This window comes from Arachis duranensis, chromosome 8 (genome assembly GCF_000817695.3).
Source record: "Arachis duranensis cultivar V14167 chromosome 8, aradu.V14167.gnm2.J7QH, whole genome shotgun sequence".
NCBI classification, from domain to species: Eukaryota; Viridiplantae; Streptophyta; class Magnoliopsida; order Fabales; family Fabaceae; genus Arachis; species Arachis duranensis.
Window position 1 is genome coordinate 38,209,949 of NC_029779.3, and position 16,414 is coordinate 38,226,362.

Genomic DNA, 16,414 nt, shown 5'->3' on the forward strand with positions numbered 1-16,414 from the left:
ATAAAAATACAAGACATTTTTAATTACAATTGAAATTAAATTAAACTAAAATTAAAATTAAAATATATTTATATTTTATATTATATTACTAATTTGATATTTAAAATATGTCACATAATAATTTGTTTATTACAATTAATTGAGATAAAATATTTTTTCATAATTAAAAAATTCTATCTTTCTCTCCTCTTCTTTATCTCTCTAACTCTTTTTCTCTTCTTTTCGATTTCTTTTTGCCCTTCTCACTTTATTTATAAGACTATTTTATAATTTATAATTTATATTACTAATTTTGACCATCAACATAATATATTATAGGATATTTTTTTATTATAATTAAAATAAAATTTATCTCTCCAAAATTAATTAATGAACTCCCTCCATCTTTTTTTTCTCTACATTTTTTTATTTTTCTCTCATTTTTTATTTCTCTCTAACTTTTCAACTCTATAAAAAATAAAATTAATAACATAATATAATTCAAATAAATTTATAAAATGATAAGGGACATATTAAAAATAATCCTATAATATTATTAACATAGAAAAATATATAATTATTATATGTATATTTTTTATTTTTTAATATTTAATTTTAAAATTTTATTATTTATTTTTTTAATTTATATTAAAATTAAACTCTTTTACATGATAATAAATTAAATAACTCAATAAGATTCTTATATAGAAAATAATGATGAAAAAACTTATCACTTGATTTTCTTTTTAAATTTATAGGAGCTTAGTTTTTTTGGCGGACAAAAATTTTTGTCCGATCTTTTTGTAAAAATAATTTTTTAATTCCGTGAATCTTTTATGCTGTAAATTTTAAGACCAATTAAGTAGATGTAAATTAATTTGATATTTATAAGACTGGATTCAAATTAAACAATAAATTATTAGAAATTGATAGTTTTATTTGATATAACTAATTCCCGTAGACATTTTTTAAACAACAATATGTGTTGTTTATGTTATTTTTAATATAAAATTTATATTTTAATATATATTCTATATAAATAACTAATTTAATAATTAATTTTTTATATAAATAATATAATTGAATATTTTTTTCACCTCATATTGCCATATTGCTAGCTTTGTAGAACTAATCGCCGAATCTTTTAGGGATATAAATTGTTTATCTCTTTTTGCGAACCTTTAAATTTTTTATGCCAAAAAATAGTAATTATAGATAGGATATAAATCTGTTTTTTATTTTTAAATTTATTCTTATAATAACGAACTTACTTGATGTAAAGAGGAGGAGGAGTGTGGCATATAGTGTGAAGCGATTGGCCATGCTTCCCAATTAGTAATCCGAAAAGTATATCTACTATTCTGCAAAGATATATGTAATAATAGTGTAATATATGATAAGATTATTAGAGGAAGTGAATGATATCTCTATATATATGTGCACTACTATTTATATGAATACGTTAGAGACAAAAACCCATACAAATAATAAAGATTGCTTTTTATATTTTTCTTCTTGATTTGAAATGATAAAAGATTAAAAGGTTTACTGCCGGATCCATAAGCCACAAATTATTGCAGAAATAAAATAGTGTTGGAAATAGCCTATGCTAATTAAAATAAAATCTATAATTTATTAGTTTATAATCTATAAATCTATAATCTTTAATATTAATGAAACACAAGAAATTTTAAAGAAAGTTTAATTAATGCGTGTCAACCCCACATTAGTTAAGTGAATCGATGAATAAAATTTTAAAAAGGAAACATATTGCAGTGATTATTGAATTCAATGGACTTAGATGCATTTGAATGTGTGTCTGAAATTTATTAAATGGTAAGGAAAAAAAAATCTTTTTTAATAAAAATATATTTTTTAAAATTTTAGTGTCTTTGATAAATTTTGTTAAGTAAAAATAAAAACAATAGAATTTTTTTAAAAGATGTAATTTTTATCTTTTTAAAAAACATACCTTTTATATTAGAAAAAATATGTTTTAACAAAATAAATAAATAAATAGAATTCTATATTATTATATCTAAATATAATTAATAAATAAAAATATATATTGATATGAGATATCTAAATATTAAAAAAAATTTTAAAAAATTCATCCAAATAAGTCTTAAATTCGTTTTTCAATACATATAAAATATTAACGGTAGTGCTAGCTAGATGAGCAAATCTTTTCACTCTTTTGGTAACAAAATCTAACCAATTGATCAAATAATTTATTCGCACAATAATACCATTTTCATCAATGTGCGTGTGAGTTCATGCTTTGCTATTGTTGCTCCTGTATTTTTCTCTTTTTGGCTTCTTTTTTTTATTTTTTCTTTTTTTTTTAAAGACCATTAAAAAAGGTCAAATTCATCGAATTAGCCAATATTATACAACCAATATTGCATCTAACATTATTTAACAAGAAAAAAATCTAAAATTTTTAAAAATAAAAATATTCAAAATTTAATTAAAAATACATCTAAAATTTGAACTCCTAAAAATTCATCTTTAATAAATTTCATATTAAACTTAATTAACAACTTACTATAATATTGGTTAAAATTAACCTACCCTAACATCACCTATAAAGTAATTACCTAACGAATTAAGAAGCCACCAAAGATTGGACATAGAGTCATGGACGCAATCCCTATGAAATTTACGAGAAGATATGGAAGGATAGCGATTGAAGCGATGATTATATTTGCAAAAGGCTGATATTAAAATAGCCATTTTGGAAAAACGTTTTTAGTTTTCTATCAATAGTGATTAAGTTACAGTATATATATATAAATGCAAATGTAACATCTTGCAACCTCTGTTGTGTCATTATGGTTCAACAACATATGAGTTCAATTAGGCCATGTTTGAAAAGGTAGTTGAGATTGAAAGATAAAGACTGAAAAATAAAAATTAAAAAATTTGAGATTGAATTAAATTTTTATATTATATTTTAAAAAATATATAATAATAAAAAAATTATAAGAATAATAAAATAAAAATAAATGCCTTCTTAATATTATCAATTATATTTAGTGTAAATTATATAAAATTAAGTTATCTCTCAATATATCTTATTTGGTTCAAGATAAATAAATATAGAGATAAAATAAAAATATTAACTAAAATACCTTAGTTATTAAAAAAATATTAAAGTTTCAGTTTTGTCTTTAAAGTAGCGTTTGGAAGAGACTGAGAGACTGAGAGACTGAGAGACAAAGACTGAGAGACAAAAATTGAAACAAATCTCAGTATTGTGTTTGGTATAAAATGGGAGACAGCGATTGAAATAAGAATAAATCTCTAATTTAATTTGCACAAAGGGTAAAATTAGAATTCATTAATTGAAATAGGGTATTTTAGATATAAAATGTTACTAAAATTTCAGTCTCTATCTCTAAAAATTTCAGTATCCTGTGTTCCCACTTTTTGGAGGTATTGAAATACTAAAATTTTAGGGACAGAGACTGAAATTTTAATACCAGTATCTGCGCTAACAAATATGATACTGAGTTTCAGTCTTCCAGTATTCGTCCCAATACCTCAAAAAAATTTAAGGAAAAAAGACAGATAGGTCCATGACTTTTTAAATTTTTGACAAATACATCCCTGACAAAATTTAAATACAAAAATGTTCTTGACTTTAGCAAATGGAGGACAATTTAGTCCTTCTGTCTATTTGCCTCTCATACACCAAACGAAACTGACTGACGTGGCTGAAACGGTGTCCAGGTGTCCGTTACGATGTCACGCTGGAAGAAAAATAAAGTTCTAATGACAAATAAGTCTTTAACGTCATTTTGCAAATAAAGTATACACATTAATTATTGATAAAAAATTAGACTTTTTCATATAAAAATAATAACTAAAAATCTTATTATTTAATTTTTTTATCTGCAGATATTTTAGTCTTCTTAGTCAGAGACTTTTGTCAACTTACGACTTTTTTGTAAAAGTAGTTTGATTTTATAAATCTTTTGTGTCCTGCATAATTTATACTGTTAGAACAAAGTGAACTATAATTTTAAAAAAATATTATTCTCGTAATCTTATTATGGATAAAAATACTAGTTCTAATATAATACACAAATGCACTAATGCTAACTTAATACATGAATGATGCACAAATAAACTAATGCTAACTTGATGCATAAATGAACTGATGCTAACTAATGCCACTGGTATGATGAAAACTGAACTAATGCAATTTAACAAATTCTAATATAATATACAAATACACTAAAATTGAACTAATGTAATTTAAGAAAAAAAGTAAAAACAGAACAAGCTCAATTTCTACAGTTTTAATACAAATAATTTAAATAGCAGAATACAACAAGTTAACTAGATTTCAAAATACAAGCATAATTTTATAAACTAAATTCTCATAATAGAAGCATAATAGAAGTATAATGAACTAAATTCTCAAGGACTTATTTGTCCTTCAAACTTTATTTGTAAAATGATGTCAAGGACTTATTTGTCCTTCAAACTTTATTTTCCTTCTAGCGTGGCACCGTAACGGACACCTGGACACCATTTCAGCCACGTCAGCCAGTTCCGTTTGGTGTATGAAAGGCAAATAGACAGAAGAACTAAATTGTCCTCCATTTATTAAAGTCAGAGACCTTTTTGTATTTAAATTTTGTCAAAGATGTATTTGTCAAAAATTTAAAAAGTCAAAGAACTATTTGTCTTTTTTCCAAAATTTAATACTTTTTGTGCTATCACTTTCTGAAGGTATTAAAGGGATTAAAATTTTATGTTCCGAACTAAAATTTTAGTTTCAGGGTCAGTAAACACAATACTAAATTCTAATCTCTTAATTTCAATTTTATTCTCTAAAATCGAACACAATCTTAAAAGCTTAACTTTGTTAAGCTAATATCAATTAATTTTTTTAAAATTTTAAATTTTAAATACTAAATCTTAAGTTTTTCAAAAAATTTACAATAAAAAATAATTGACTAATATTTACTATTTAAAAAAATTAATTTTTATACCTCATTTTATATTAATATATTATAAAATATATATTAAAATATCAAATATATATTGAAAATAAATTAAACACTATATATCTATAAAAACATACATAATAATTAAATTTTGTGTACATGTAGTATTTTACTATTTTTGTTACACATTGTGTTGGAATTTAACTGCGCAAGAGTGCTCTATTTATTTTTAGGTGATTCTATCACACCTTTTTTATTTTAAAAGATAAATTATCTTTTATTACATGTCACGTTATTATTAATTAGAATAGGTTGATTTATCATAATTAAGTTTAATCATTTATTTAATTTAAAATCATTAAAGAAGTTCTATTTTATAATTTTTTTTCTCAAACCACATATTTGTCAATCATTTTTAACCAAGAAAATCTAAAAAAAAATAAAATAAATAAATACTGTAAAAAAATGCTGAGTACCGTCAGATTTAGCATCACAGAGTAGTTACAATTTTACCAATGGATTTACCGACGGGTTAAGCGTCAAATTCGTCAGGTCAAATTATTTCTGATGGATTTACGATTTTGACGGTAAAACTTCCGGCAGTAATAATTGGAGAAAAAAATGGCACGTCAGATTTACCGATAGAAAAATCCGATGGTAAACTCACTTAGTGAAATGTTTCATTTTGGCAACGCGTAATGCGTTACTGTCGGATTTTTCCGACAGTAAAGCCGACAGTAACTGTGCCGTAAATTTGAAGTGCGAACCCTCTTCTCCCTCATTCGAATTTGTCTCTCTCTCTAACCCTTTTGCCTCCTGCTCTCTCTCTCTACCGCTCTCATCTCCACGGTAGCCCCCTCCTCTCTAGGAGCCACTCTTCGTTGTTTTCGTCGTCACCATTGTAGGTGTCGGATTTTGAACGAGCTGCTACCACTGCTGCCGCTACCTACGCTGCTTCTTCTCAGCTCTGGTGCTCTTTTTCAGGTAATGCTTCTGAACTTAGGATTTTCTGAAATTATGATTTGTTGATATAATTTATAAGGTTTATTTGCTGTTTTGAGACTTTTGATTATTGTTGATTATTTCGTTTTCAACTTAGGGTACTGAACTTGTTTTGAACTTAGGATTTTCTAAAATTCTGAACTTAGGATACTGAACTTGTTTAGTTTCAATTTTAACTAGAACATGTTCTGATTTTTGTTCCTTATTTAGTTCTAAACTTAGGATACTAAACTTGTTTTGAACTAGATTTTCTAAAATTCTAAACTTATGGTACTAAACTTGTTTAGTTTTAATTTTAATTAGAACATGTTCTGATTTCTGTTCCTTATTTAGTTCTGAACTTAGGGTACTTAACTTATTTTAAACTTAAGATTTTCTAAAATTCTGAACTTAAGGTACTCAACTTGTTTAGTTTCAATTTTAATTAGAACATGTTCTGATTTCTGCTCTTTAACTAGTTCTAAACTTAGGGTACTGAACTTGTTTAATTTCAATTTTAATTAGAACATGTTCTAATTTATGTTCCTTATTTAGTTTTGATTTGTTCCGATTCTAACTAAAACATGCTTTGATTATTGTTGATTTGTTCTGAATTAGTTATTATAATTTATAAGATTGATTTGTTGTTCTGAATTTCTGATTATTGTTGATTTGTGTTGATTATTATTGATTTGTTCTCTTTGTTTGATTTTAATTAAAGACTCCGATAATAAATCACATTAATTTTCAATATGATTTAAGAGTGAAAATGAGAGTAAATTTAAAAAATATCAAATATGAAATCATTTTAAATGACTTATGAATGACTTTTTATTTGCACACAGACAAATTTATACATATAGTAGTATATATTGATAAATGTTTGTGAAATTAGAATGTGCATTTACCTCTTTTGTTTTATTTGATTTCAATGGATAATGTATTTCTTTAACTAAGTTTAGCACAGTTTATTTTGATTAAACATTTTGAATGATGTTGTGAATATATATAGCACATTTTTAATTGGTATGCTCTTTGCAAACATGACGATAGGTAGATGTATTGCGAATTAGCCTAATGGTCGTGGTTGTGGTCGTGGTAGAGGGAGGGTTTCTATCGTACCCATGGGAATTTTGGATCCTATCCCTCTGCTCCGACTACCCCAATGACGTCACAGGTTCCAGGTGTATCGGAACAGCCATTCATCATAGTCTCAAACTCTAAATACGTCCCTGCATCTGCGTCTACGGAAATGACGCTGCCTCCATCCTTTCAGCAGCCCACTGTCACAGCAATGCCGCCTCCAGCAGCGGACACCGCGACATCGGAATCCTCTCATAGAATCCAACTAGTTAATGCCCCTCTACCACCTCCCATCGTACGGATGACGATTTGGCCTGAGGGCGAAACGGCGTAAATACTATTTTAAGTCTTTTATATGCTGAAAGTGTTTGATAATTTGTGATTGTTGATTCTTGATTATTGATTCTAGTTTTAGTGGATTTAGGGTTGTAGGTTTGAATTGCTGAAAGTGTTTGATATACCGTGATTAGTGATTCTTGATAGTTGATTCTAGTTTCAATGGATTTAGGGTTGTAGGTTTGAATTGTTGAAAGTGTTTGATATATCCTGATTACTGATTCTTGATTATTGATTCTAGTTTAGTGGATTTATGGATTTAGCTTCTTGATTATTGATTGTTGTTCATTGATTGTTAACAATTGGTGTTGTTTAAGTTAATTGTTGATAGATAGAGTTTGTGGTGCATTCTAGTTACAGATGAAACTCTGCCAAAATTTCTAAACAAATATTTATATAATATGGTTATTTGCTTTTAAAGTTTTAATTTATATTGCCATATTGATTTGTTTGTGAATTGTTGATAGGTTTGCACTAAACAACAATGCACGTACTCAGAAAATGACCAACAACATCAAACTGATGCATGATCATCCATGGCCAAGCTACAAGAAGATCCCCTTCGAGACTAGAGAGCGGTGGTTTCAAAAGTGGATGATAAAAATTTAATATAGTCAAACCTTCTGAACTAGTTTATATCTTCTATTTTGTTTAATATGATATATTTTGATTAACTAATTTTAATGTTTCTTTGTGCAGCTGAACTTTATATGGGACAAGGAGCACGATGCCCTCATCAAGAAGATATACGACCATCAAATGGGTAGACGGATGCAACAGATGCTGGAGGATGTACGTGAGAGGCGCGACAATCTCACTTTTTGGGATACCGATGAGAGGTTCAGGCATCGGTGTCTCACAAACAGAACTAACAGAGCATTGGCCAGGTCGTCCAAGTATAGTGGTGACTGAGTGACCTTCATGAAGACTAAGGCCAGGCTGGTATGTAGCTTTTCTAATTTTGTTATTAACTTAGTAGGCATCCTAACATATAGTTTCAATGCAACATGTGCAGTCGAATTAGTCGTTGGATCGCGATGCGACATCGGAAGAAACCTTCAAGTACACCTGCACTTTGGAGGAGAACAAAGAGAGATTTGCTTATCAACGGTCTACAGATCATTATGTGAGTAAACATCTGATCTTGTGATATAAAATTTTCAATTAACTATACAACTGTTATCCTAATCATAATAACATGTGTTACACAAGAGTCCTACGTAGAGACTGGAGGCCGCAATTCAGCAATCTCAACAAAGCGGGGAGGACACCAGTGGCTCTGCTACTTCAGTCGTCGATCTTGATGCGATTTAGCGCGATACCGCCTTAGCGGCATACAGGAACCGCTTATACGGATTGGGTTTGTTCTTCACCAACAGCCTCCACACATCCACGTTGAGACCATCGTCCGCCTTTGCCACCGGTCGAGTCGTCGATTCCAAAAAAGACATTGATTTGAAGCTCCAGGTATAGGAGCTCACCCAGAGCCTTTACAAACAGGCTTAGGAGCTGACCGAGACTAAGGAGAGGTATTAGAAGATTCTCACACACGTGACGGACACGAATGAACTTAGGCTGGAGTGAAGGAAGTAACTAGAGCGACTTCAGCGGATAGAGCAGCAGATGGCGGTGCACCAGGTTCAAATGCGTGCTAGTGGCAGCTGCCCTGCTAGTGGCAGCGGCCCTGCTGGTGGCAGCAGTGCTGTTGGTGGGACACAAATATCACCGCCTTCTCCACTGCCTTAGCAAGACCACGAAAATGACGACGACAACGACTCTTAGGATCTTTAGTGATTAGGGCTTTGTTTTACTGTTTTATTGTATTTATTTGATTTATTTGACTTTTAATTTATTTAAATATTTGATATTTAATATTTCATAATTAGTTTTTATTATTTATAATTTGACAACTAATTGTGTGAAAAATAAATTTAAATAAAAATTAAAATTAAAAAGAAAAATAAAAAAAAAAATACGTCACAATATTTAAAAAAATTCACATTATCGTCGGATTTATCGAGGACATAATTCGACGAGAATAGTGCGAAAAACAAGATATTGTGGCGTCAATATTACCGTCGAAAAAACCCGCCGATAACCAAATGATTTTTTTGGAGATAATCCGTTGAAGAATTCGACGGTAATAATTACCGTCAGACGAAATATTCGACGATAATTGATTACCGGCAAAGTCTATACCATTAGTAATTAATTTATTGTTGAATTTTATTCATTTTTTTACAATAATTCCGACGGTATTCAGCATTTTTCTTGTTGTGAGATAAAATAATTCAAAAGACAAAAAACTCTTATAATAACGCTATCGCTTGATAATTCTATCCTACTTCATTTGTATTTTTCAAAAAAGATTTCATTCTTCGTACAAGAACTTCTTTGTACAAAGACAAAGACAATTTGAAAAAAAAAGGGTTAAATTCAGGGTTTTTACCACAAGAGAAAAAAAATGGAAGATAAAGAATTATGCAATTTACACGCAATTTAAAATTTAAATTTAATTGGATGAAATTAAGAGGGTTTATTTTATAAAATGTGTTATTATCTTAAAATTTTTTATAATTTTACGTTCTTTTATATATATCTTAGTTTATTTATTCAATATGTATGGCTCTAATTGAACTATAATTAAAAAGTAAACTTTATTATAATGAAAAATTTTTTAATAACTACCAAATATAATATATAAAGAAATTTTTTGAAAAATATGAAGGAAACAAGAGAGAATTATCAAGATATAGTGTGTGTTGGAAATTTTGAATGTCTCTTGATTTTTTTATATTTATTTTTTTTTATCTTTTAACTTTTTTTGTTAGAAATGATTAACAAATATATGGTTTGAGAAAAAATAAATTATAAAATGAGATTTTTTAATGATTTTTGTAAATTATAAAAAATTTTATACCATAGTTAATTAGTTGAATTATTAAAATTTAGATTAAATAAAAAATTAAATTTAACTATAACAAATCAACTTATTTCAATTAATAATATTATAACATGTAATAAAAAATAACTTACTCTTTAAAATAAAAAAGGTTGAGTAAAATTCACTTTATTTCATTCTTGTTTTAGGAGAATTGATAAAGCAATAAGATAAATAATAAGAGAATGACAATCTCAAGAACTAATTTTTGAAGTGTCAATAATACATTGCAAAACAATTTTAATCCTGCTTTTAATATGCAAATGTTATTCACCATTTATCTATCGTTAAATGGAATGGAATGCACAACCTGTTAAAATTCAATACAATGATAAATGATTATAAATAATTGAACAACAATGCTAGGGAACCAACTCTATATAAGCCAAGAATCAGCCAACTGATAATCGGATGTTGTTACTAATAGGCACACAGATGTTTTTTTTTTCTTGTAAATTGGATGATTTTGGATATGATTTCTATGTTTTTTGTGTTACACATTAATAAAACATAATTAATTATATGGAATCAACTAATGAATGATCAAAGCATCTGTTCCGTGATTCTCTCCTAACACTAACGAGGTCAATAATAATTTAACAAACAAATTAAATTATAAATTAATAAAACTAATTATAATTAATTATGTTGTTTCATTCTTGGCTGATTATTAGTTGGTTCCATATACTTTTCCATAATTGAAACAATGTCATAAGCAAATTAATACATCTAACAATTTAACACAAACGCTTGCATGATTTCTTTCTTTCAATAAGTGGAGTCAATACTATCGAACAATTGAGCCCATTGAGTATTATTGAATAATGATAATTTATGTACATTATGTAAAAAAATCGATAATAAAATGATTAAATATTTATTTATCGCTTGTGAGTTTATTTGATAGATGTAGTGATTTAGTTTATCTGGAAGTGAGTCAAGTCAGCTCATGAGCCAGCTCGAGTTCAACTCATTAATAGCTCGATAAGTTGAACTCTTGAGCTGGTAAGTCGAACTTGAACTTGGAATTAAGTTCATAAATTAAATGAGTCGAGTTTAAGATTAGCTAAGCTTGACTCATCAGCTCGTGAATTGGCTCGATTATATATATATAAATTAATAATCTTAATTATTTAAAATTTTATATTTATTTTTTATATATAATTATTATTTGAGGCAGCTCGTGAGTTCGAGCCAGTTCGTGAGCTTTCGGTGAACTGAGCCGTGAGTCAAGCTCAATTTTTGTGAGTTGAACTTAAATTTGGTCTAACTTGACTCATCTCGACTCACTTTCGGCCTTAATTTTAAGTATAATAAAATAACATTATGAAAGTTGGATAACAGTCTCATGTCTCAACAAAAAAGAAAATAGTAAAAAGTCACTAATGGATTTTTTTTTTGTCTAATTTTATTCTGGAACATTATTAGTTAGTTGCTTGGTGACGAAAACATCTTTCAAAATGTATGAGACAGCAAGGTCGTGGAAATTATCGACAATTCCTTGGAATAAGATACAAGACACCGTTCTGATTTCATTGATTGTTGATGACAATATCAAGACTAGACAGGTGTTGATAAATTTATTAGAATTTTATATCGGCAAATTTTTAATAATCTAATTTTTTTTATTGATGTTTCACTTTACTTTGTTGAACTCTTTTTTTAAAATTAAATAAATAAAGAAATTAACACAACTAATATAAAAAGTGTAACACATGCTTTCTTCTATATCTTTTAAGATTTAAAAAAAAAAACTCTCTAAATTATATAAGATTAGACCCACCTTCAAATTATAAGTTGTATTTTCATGCATAGCCACAGAATCCATTCCCACATTTATCACCGTTTGAACACTTGTTGTTACACTTGCCACAATGATTGTCGTTATACCAAACATTAGTGCAAACTCCATTGCAGCATCTCTCACCTAGTACCTTGCATTTGTGGCCACAAACTCCACAATTGTTCCTATCACTTAGAACGTTTCTACAATGCTTCTTGCAACAAAAGAGAAGGCCTTTTCCTTTGTTTGCTGGGATCCCATTGCATATGTTGTTAGTCACAACATCACAATGTGCACCTTTCTTGATTATTATGCTTGACAACAACCTACTTGTTGCTTTATGCCTTCTTAATAACAATGGGGTAGTGTCAACAACATACTCTTCATCATCTTCATCATTTTCTATGTCATTAGTGGAAGATACTAATTTGGTGAAAAGGGTTAGAGGAATAATGAGCAATGAGAGAATTATTGTGAACTTTAGGGTGGTGCCGATGTTGGCCATTTTTTTTTTTAAATTTTGGAATGATATATGATAATATGAGGGTGAGTGAGTGAGTGATATATATATATACTCATTATTTAAGGGACATTTTTGAGCAATTTAAACTACAAATTAATCGCAAAATACTCCTTGATCTTAGGGTGGGAAAGGGTTGTTTACTTGCAATTTTAATGTTGAACAAGAAAGTGCTAAATCTTATTAAAAGTTAATAGCTAGCTTAGCTTGTTAGTTAATTATTGCAAATAGGGTTAATTTCAATGTATTTGATTGTGGTTTAAGAAAGCTTCATCAACTTAATCAAAGTTTCTTAAAGTAATATACTAATTTTTGTCTTTCATTACTTAAGAACTAGATTATTTAAATTAGCTATGAAAAATATTTATATATGTAGAGAAAGGTTGTCACAAAGGTTGATTTGGATAAAGAAATGCTTAATATAACTTTTCAAGAAAGTGTTTACAATACTCCAAAACCTGGAATCCCAGTTTCTAAGGAACCTCATTTTGTAAGATCTTAATGTGAGGAGAAATGTTTGAATCTTCATAGAACGGTGCATGTATATGCTCATAACCAATATATAAGATAATGATGTATGATAAGATTAATAATAGTTTAAACCCTCAATTTACATGACATTATCTTTTGAGTTATAACAATTTATTTTAAGAGTTTAATTTTAATGTACTGACAGTGTAAATTGTTTTACACAACCGTACAATCATATCTGTTTTTTTATGACTTTTACATAATCAATGTAAAAAATAGTTATTTTTACTGATGTGACATTATATAATTAAATGCACGTATAAAACTACTCTACATGATACATAAAAATTAAATTCTTCTTTTAAAAAAAGGTTATTTTGACAAGTGTATTCTACAACTCATCTAATAACTCTATTGCATGGCTCTTCCTCTGCAATTGCGCAAGTTATATGGAGGGATAAATTTTAAAAGTTTCTTCATATACTTTTACCAAATATTACAAAAGCAAAGTATTTTAAATAGATTTGTAAGTTTAATTTTTAATTGGTTTAATTATTCTGTCGGTTTATATAGTTTTACTGATGTTTTAGTTAGATCTTTATACTTTTTTTTATTGAGTTTCTATACCATATTAAATTTTGTAATTAAGTCTCTGTCATGAGAAAAATATTAGAATTAATAGAATATTCTGTTAAACAAAATAAATATACTTAATTTAACTAAATATTTTGTATAATTTAAGAGAATATTCTATTAATTCTAAAATTTTTATTATAATAAAAATTTAATATGAAATAGAACTTTAATTAAAAAAAATATAAAAACTTAAATTCAGTAACCGAGAGTAATTAAGTCTTTCTAATTTACAAGTATATCTATGTAACACGGGAGGCTATATAAAAAGGATGTGTGAATTCGGTCTCCTACATACACCTATCATTATAAGAAGAGTAATACTATATGACCAATTTTAAATATTAAAAAATTAAATTCTAAATTTTAAATATTAATAATATAAAAAATTAAGTATTGATACAAAATATTAGTTAATATCAATAAAAAATTTATNTTTATTATAAATTTTAGTTATTAATTTAATTTTTTTAGTTATTATTTTTTTCACAATAATTCATTTTGCGGCGGTTATACCAAAATCGCCGCAAAATGACAAATATTTGCAACCCTTCTTTTATCTGCTGCATCAACCTCTGAAATATTTTATTTGGTGGCGGTTTTTAATAACTGTCACAAAAAAATCGCCGCAATTTGCCCTTTTTGTGTAGTGTATGTGGCGTGAAAGCCTAGCACACAGACAGCAGACTTCAGCATTAAGATGCGTATTTCTGACACGCAGGTTGCATGTTGCCACGTGTCACGTGGTGAATGGTTGTTAATGTAATATATGACCTGCGTGTTGAATATATACTTATTTTATTCGAAAGCTCTACTTATAAATACGAAATTTGTTATTATTTTACTTCATTTCAAGTAGAGTTATTTTAGTATGTTAATAGTGTGATGAAGAGTAGCGTTAATATATTAATGTATTATAACGATGAAATTATACAAAATAGTAAAATACACATGAGAATGTAAGTTTTGCAGGTGAATATACATTTTTTTTTGTTATTTCATATATTATGATTTTTACGGAATTACAATATAATTTCTATAAAAGTATAGAAAGTAATATCTTAAAGAACATAAACAATATACAAAATTTAATTTTAAATGAATTACACAATAATTATACATAACTCATGACTAATTAAAAATAATAAAGTAATTAAAAATTAAAACGCTAAATTATAATACAATTATAAAAAACTACAAAATTATAAACTTAATATTATTTTTACATTTTATATAATAATATTAACCAAATAATGAGCATTACCTAAAAGTAATAAACTTACATATTCAAAATATCTAAATATTGAATAATGTATTTTACCGTCAATATATAATTATGTACCATTTTTTAACACATCCTAATATTTTTTAATGAATAAAATGAATAAAATTAGGGTTAATTTTTTTGGATATTGGATAAAAATGAGTGTAATCCTTTAATATTGGAAATTATGGTGTTTTACAAAATTATGGGGGCTATAGAATTCGCAGAGTGCGAATTGTCAGATTAATGTTTTTTTAATTTATAAAGACAATACACAGACTGCATATTGTATTATTTTAATATTAAATTACAATACGCAGTCTGCGTATTGTATTATTTTAATATTAAATTACAATACACAATCTGCGTATTGTAAATACACAATCTGCGTATTGTCAGTACAATACGTGTTCTGCGTATTGTGCTTACACAGAACAGCGCCCCCATAACACTGTAAAACTCTATTTTTTACAACATTAATGTAAAACTCTCTCCATTCTTCCTAAAATTAGCACTAATCAACAACACTTGCACCTCTTTCTTTTTCTTCGCAAAATATCTCAACACTCTCGCTCAACCTCTCTCTAATGTGTGGCTTGTTTTCCAACTACGCCTTATCCCCTGCATCCAGACAAGGTCATTAGGCAGTCTGCGAGTTGCCAATACGTCACCTGTTTACAAAGCTGGTTTCCAGACGCCTGCATCAAACAATGTATGTGTTGTACACAACCATATTGAAATGGAATATTTTTAATTATTATATCATTTTATTTTTTTAAAAGTATTATTTGTGTACATTTTTTTAATTATGTTTTTTCTTGGTTATATGAAATTAATTATTTTAATATTTTTATTAGATATATTTTAATAAAAATTAAAAATAATAACTATAAATACAATCATTTTAAATATATTGTCATGAATTTTAGTAATGCATTTATAATATCATTTATTAGATATGTTTAATTTTAACCATTAAAATTAATTTAATAACTATAAATACATTCAAAATGAGAGTGGCATCAAATTAAATCTCTTCACAAAATTCTCAATTGGTTCTAATAATTTCACCTCTAATTTCAGTATTTCACCATGGCACCTTTGTCCCCTCAGTCCTTTCCAACTGAAATAAATAATAATTAAAAAAAAAAACACAAGAACAATGTCATTGGTTCAACAATGTAATGTCACTCAAGAAAGCAAAGCACATCATTTTTTATTAACAGTTAGTAAAAGTTTTTTGATGAGCAGTTAAATATTAGGTGATTAATATTTTTTTTTCTTGTATGTATAGTAAATCAATTTCAGCTAATTTATTATTTACTAAAACTATTGATTCCTAGCATTTTTTATTTTTTAAATATTATAAGCCTATTACACTAATGGTTTTGATTAAAAAAAATGCTGTTACTTTAGTGTAAGCCTAAAATACATACATTGTTAAGCTGAGAGAAAAACGAAT

The 16,414-nt window shown here is 27.2% G+C and overlaps 1 protein-coding gene across 1 annotated transcript; it reads right to left on the reverse strand.

Annotated features, from left to right (window-relative positions):
• Positions 1-11,981: 11,981 nt before the first annotated feature.
• On the reverse strand, positions 11,982-12,582 carry LOC107462585 (protein GRIM REAPER). The gene has a single exon (XM_016081193.3). The coding sequence runs from the start codon at positions 12,567-12,569 to the stop codon at positions 12,087-12,089; it is 483 nt and encodes a 160-aa protein (XP_015936679.1). The 5' UTR covers positions 12,570-12,582; the 3' UTR covers positions 11,982-12,086.
• Positions 12,583-16,414: the final 3,832 nt, after the last annotated feature.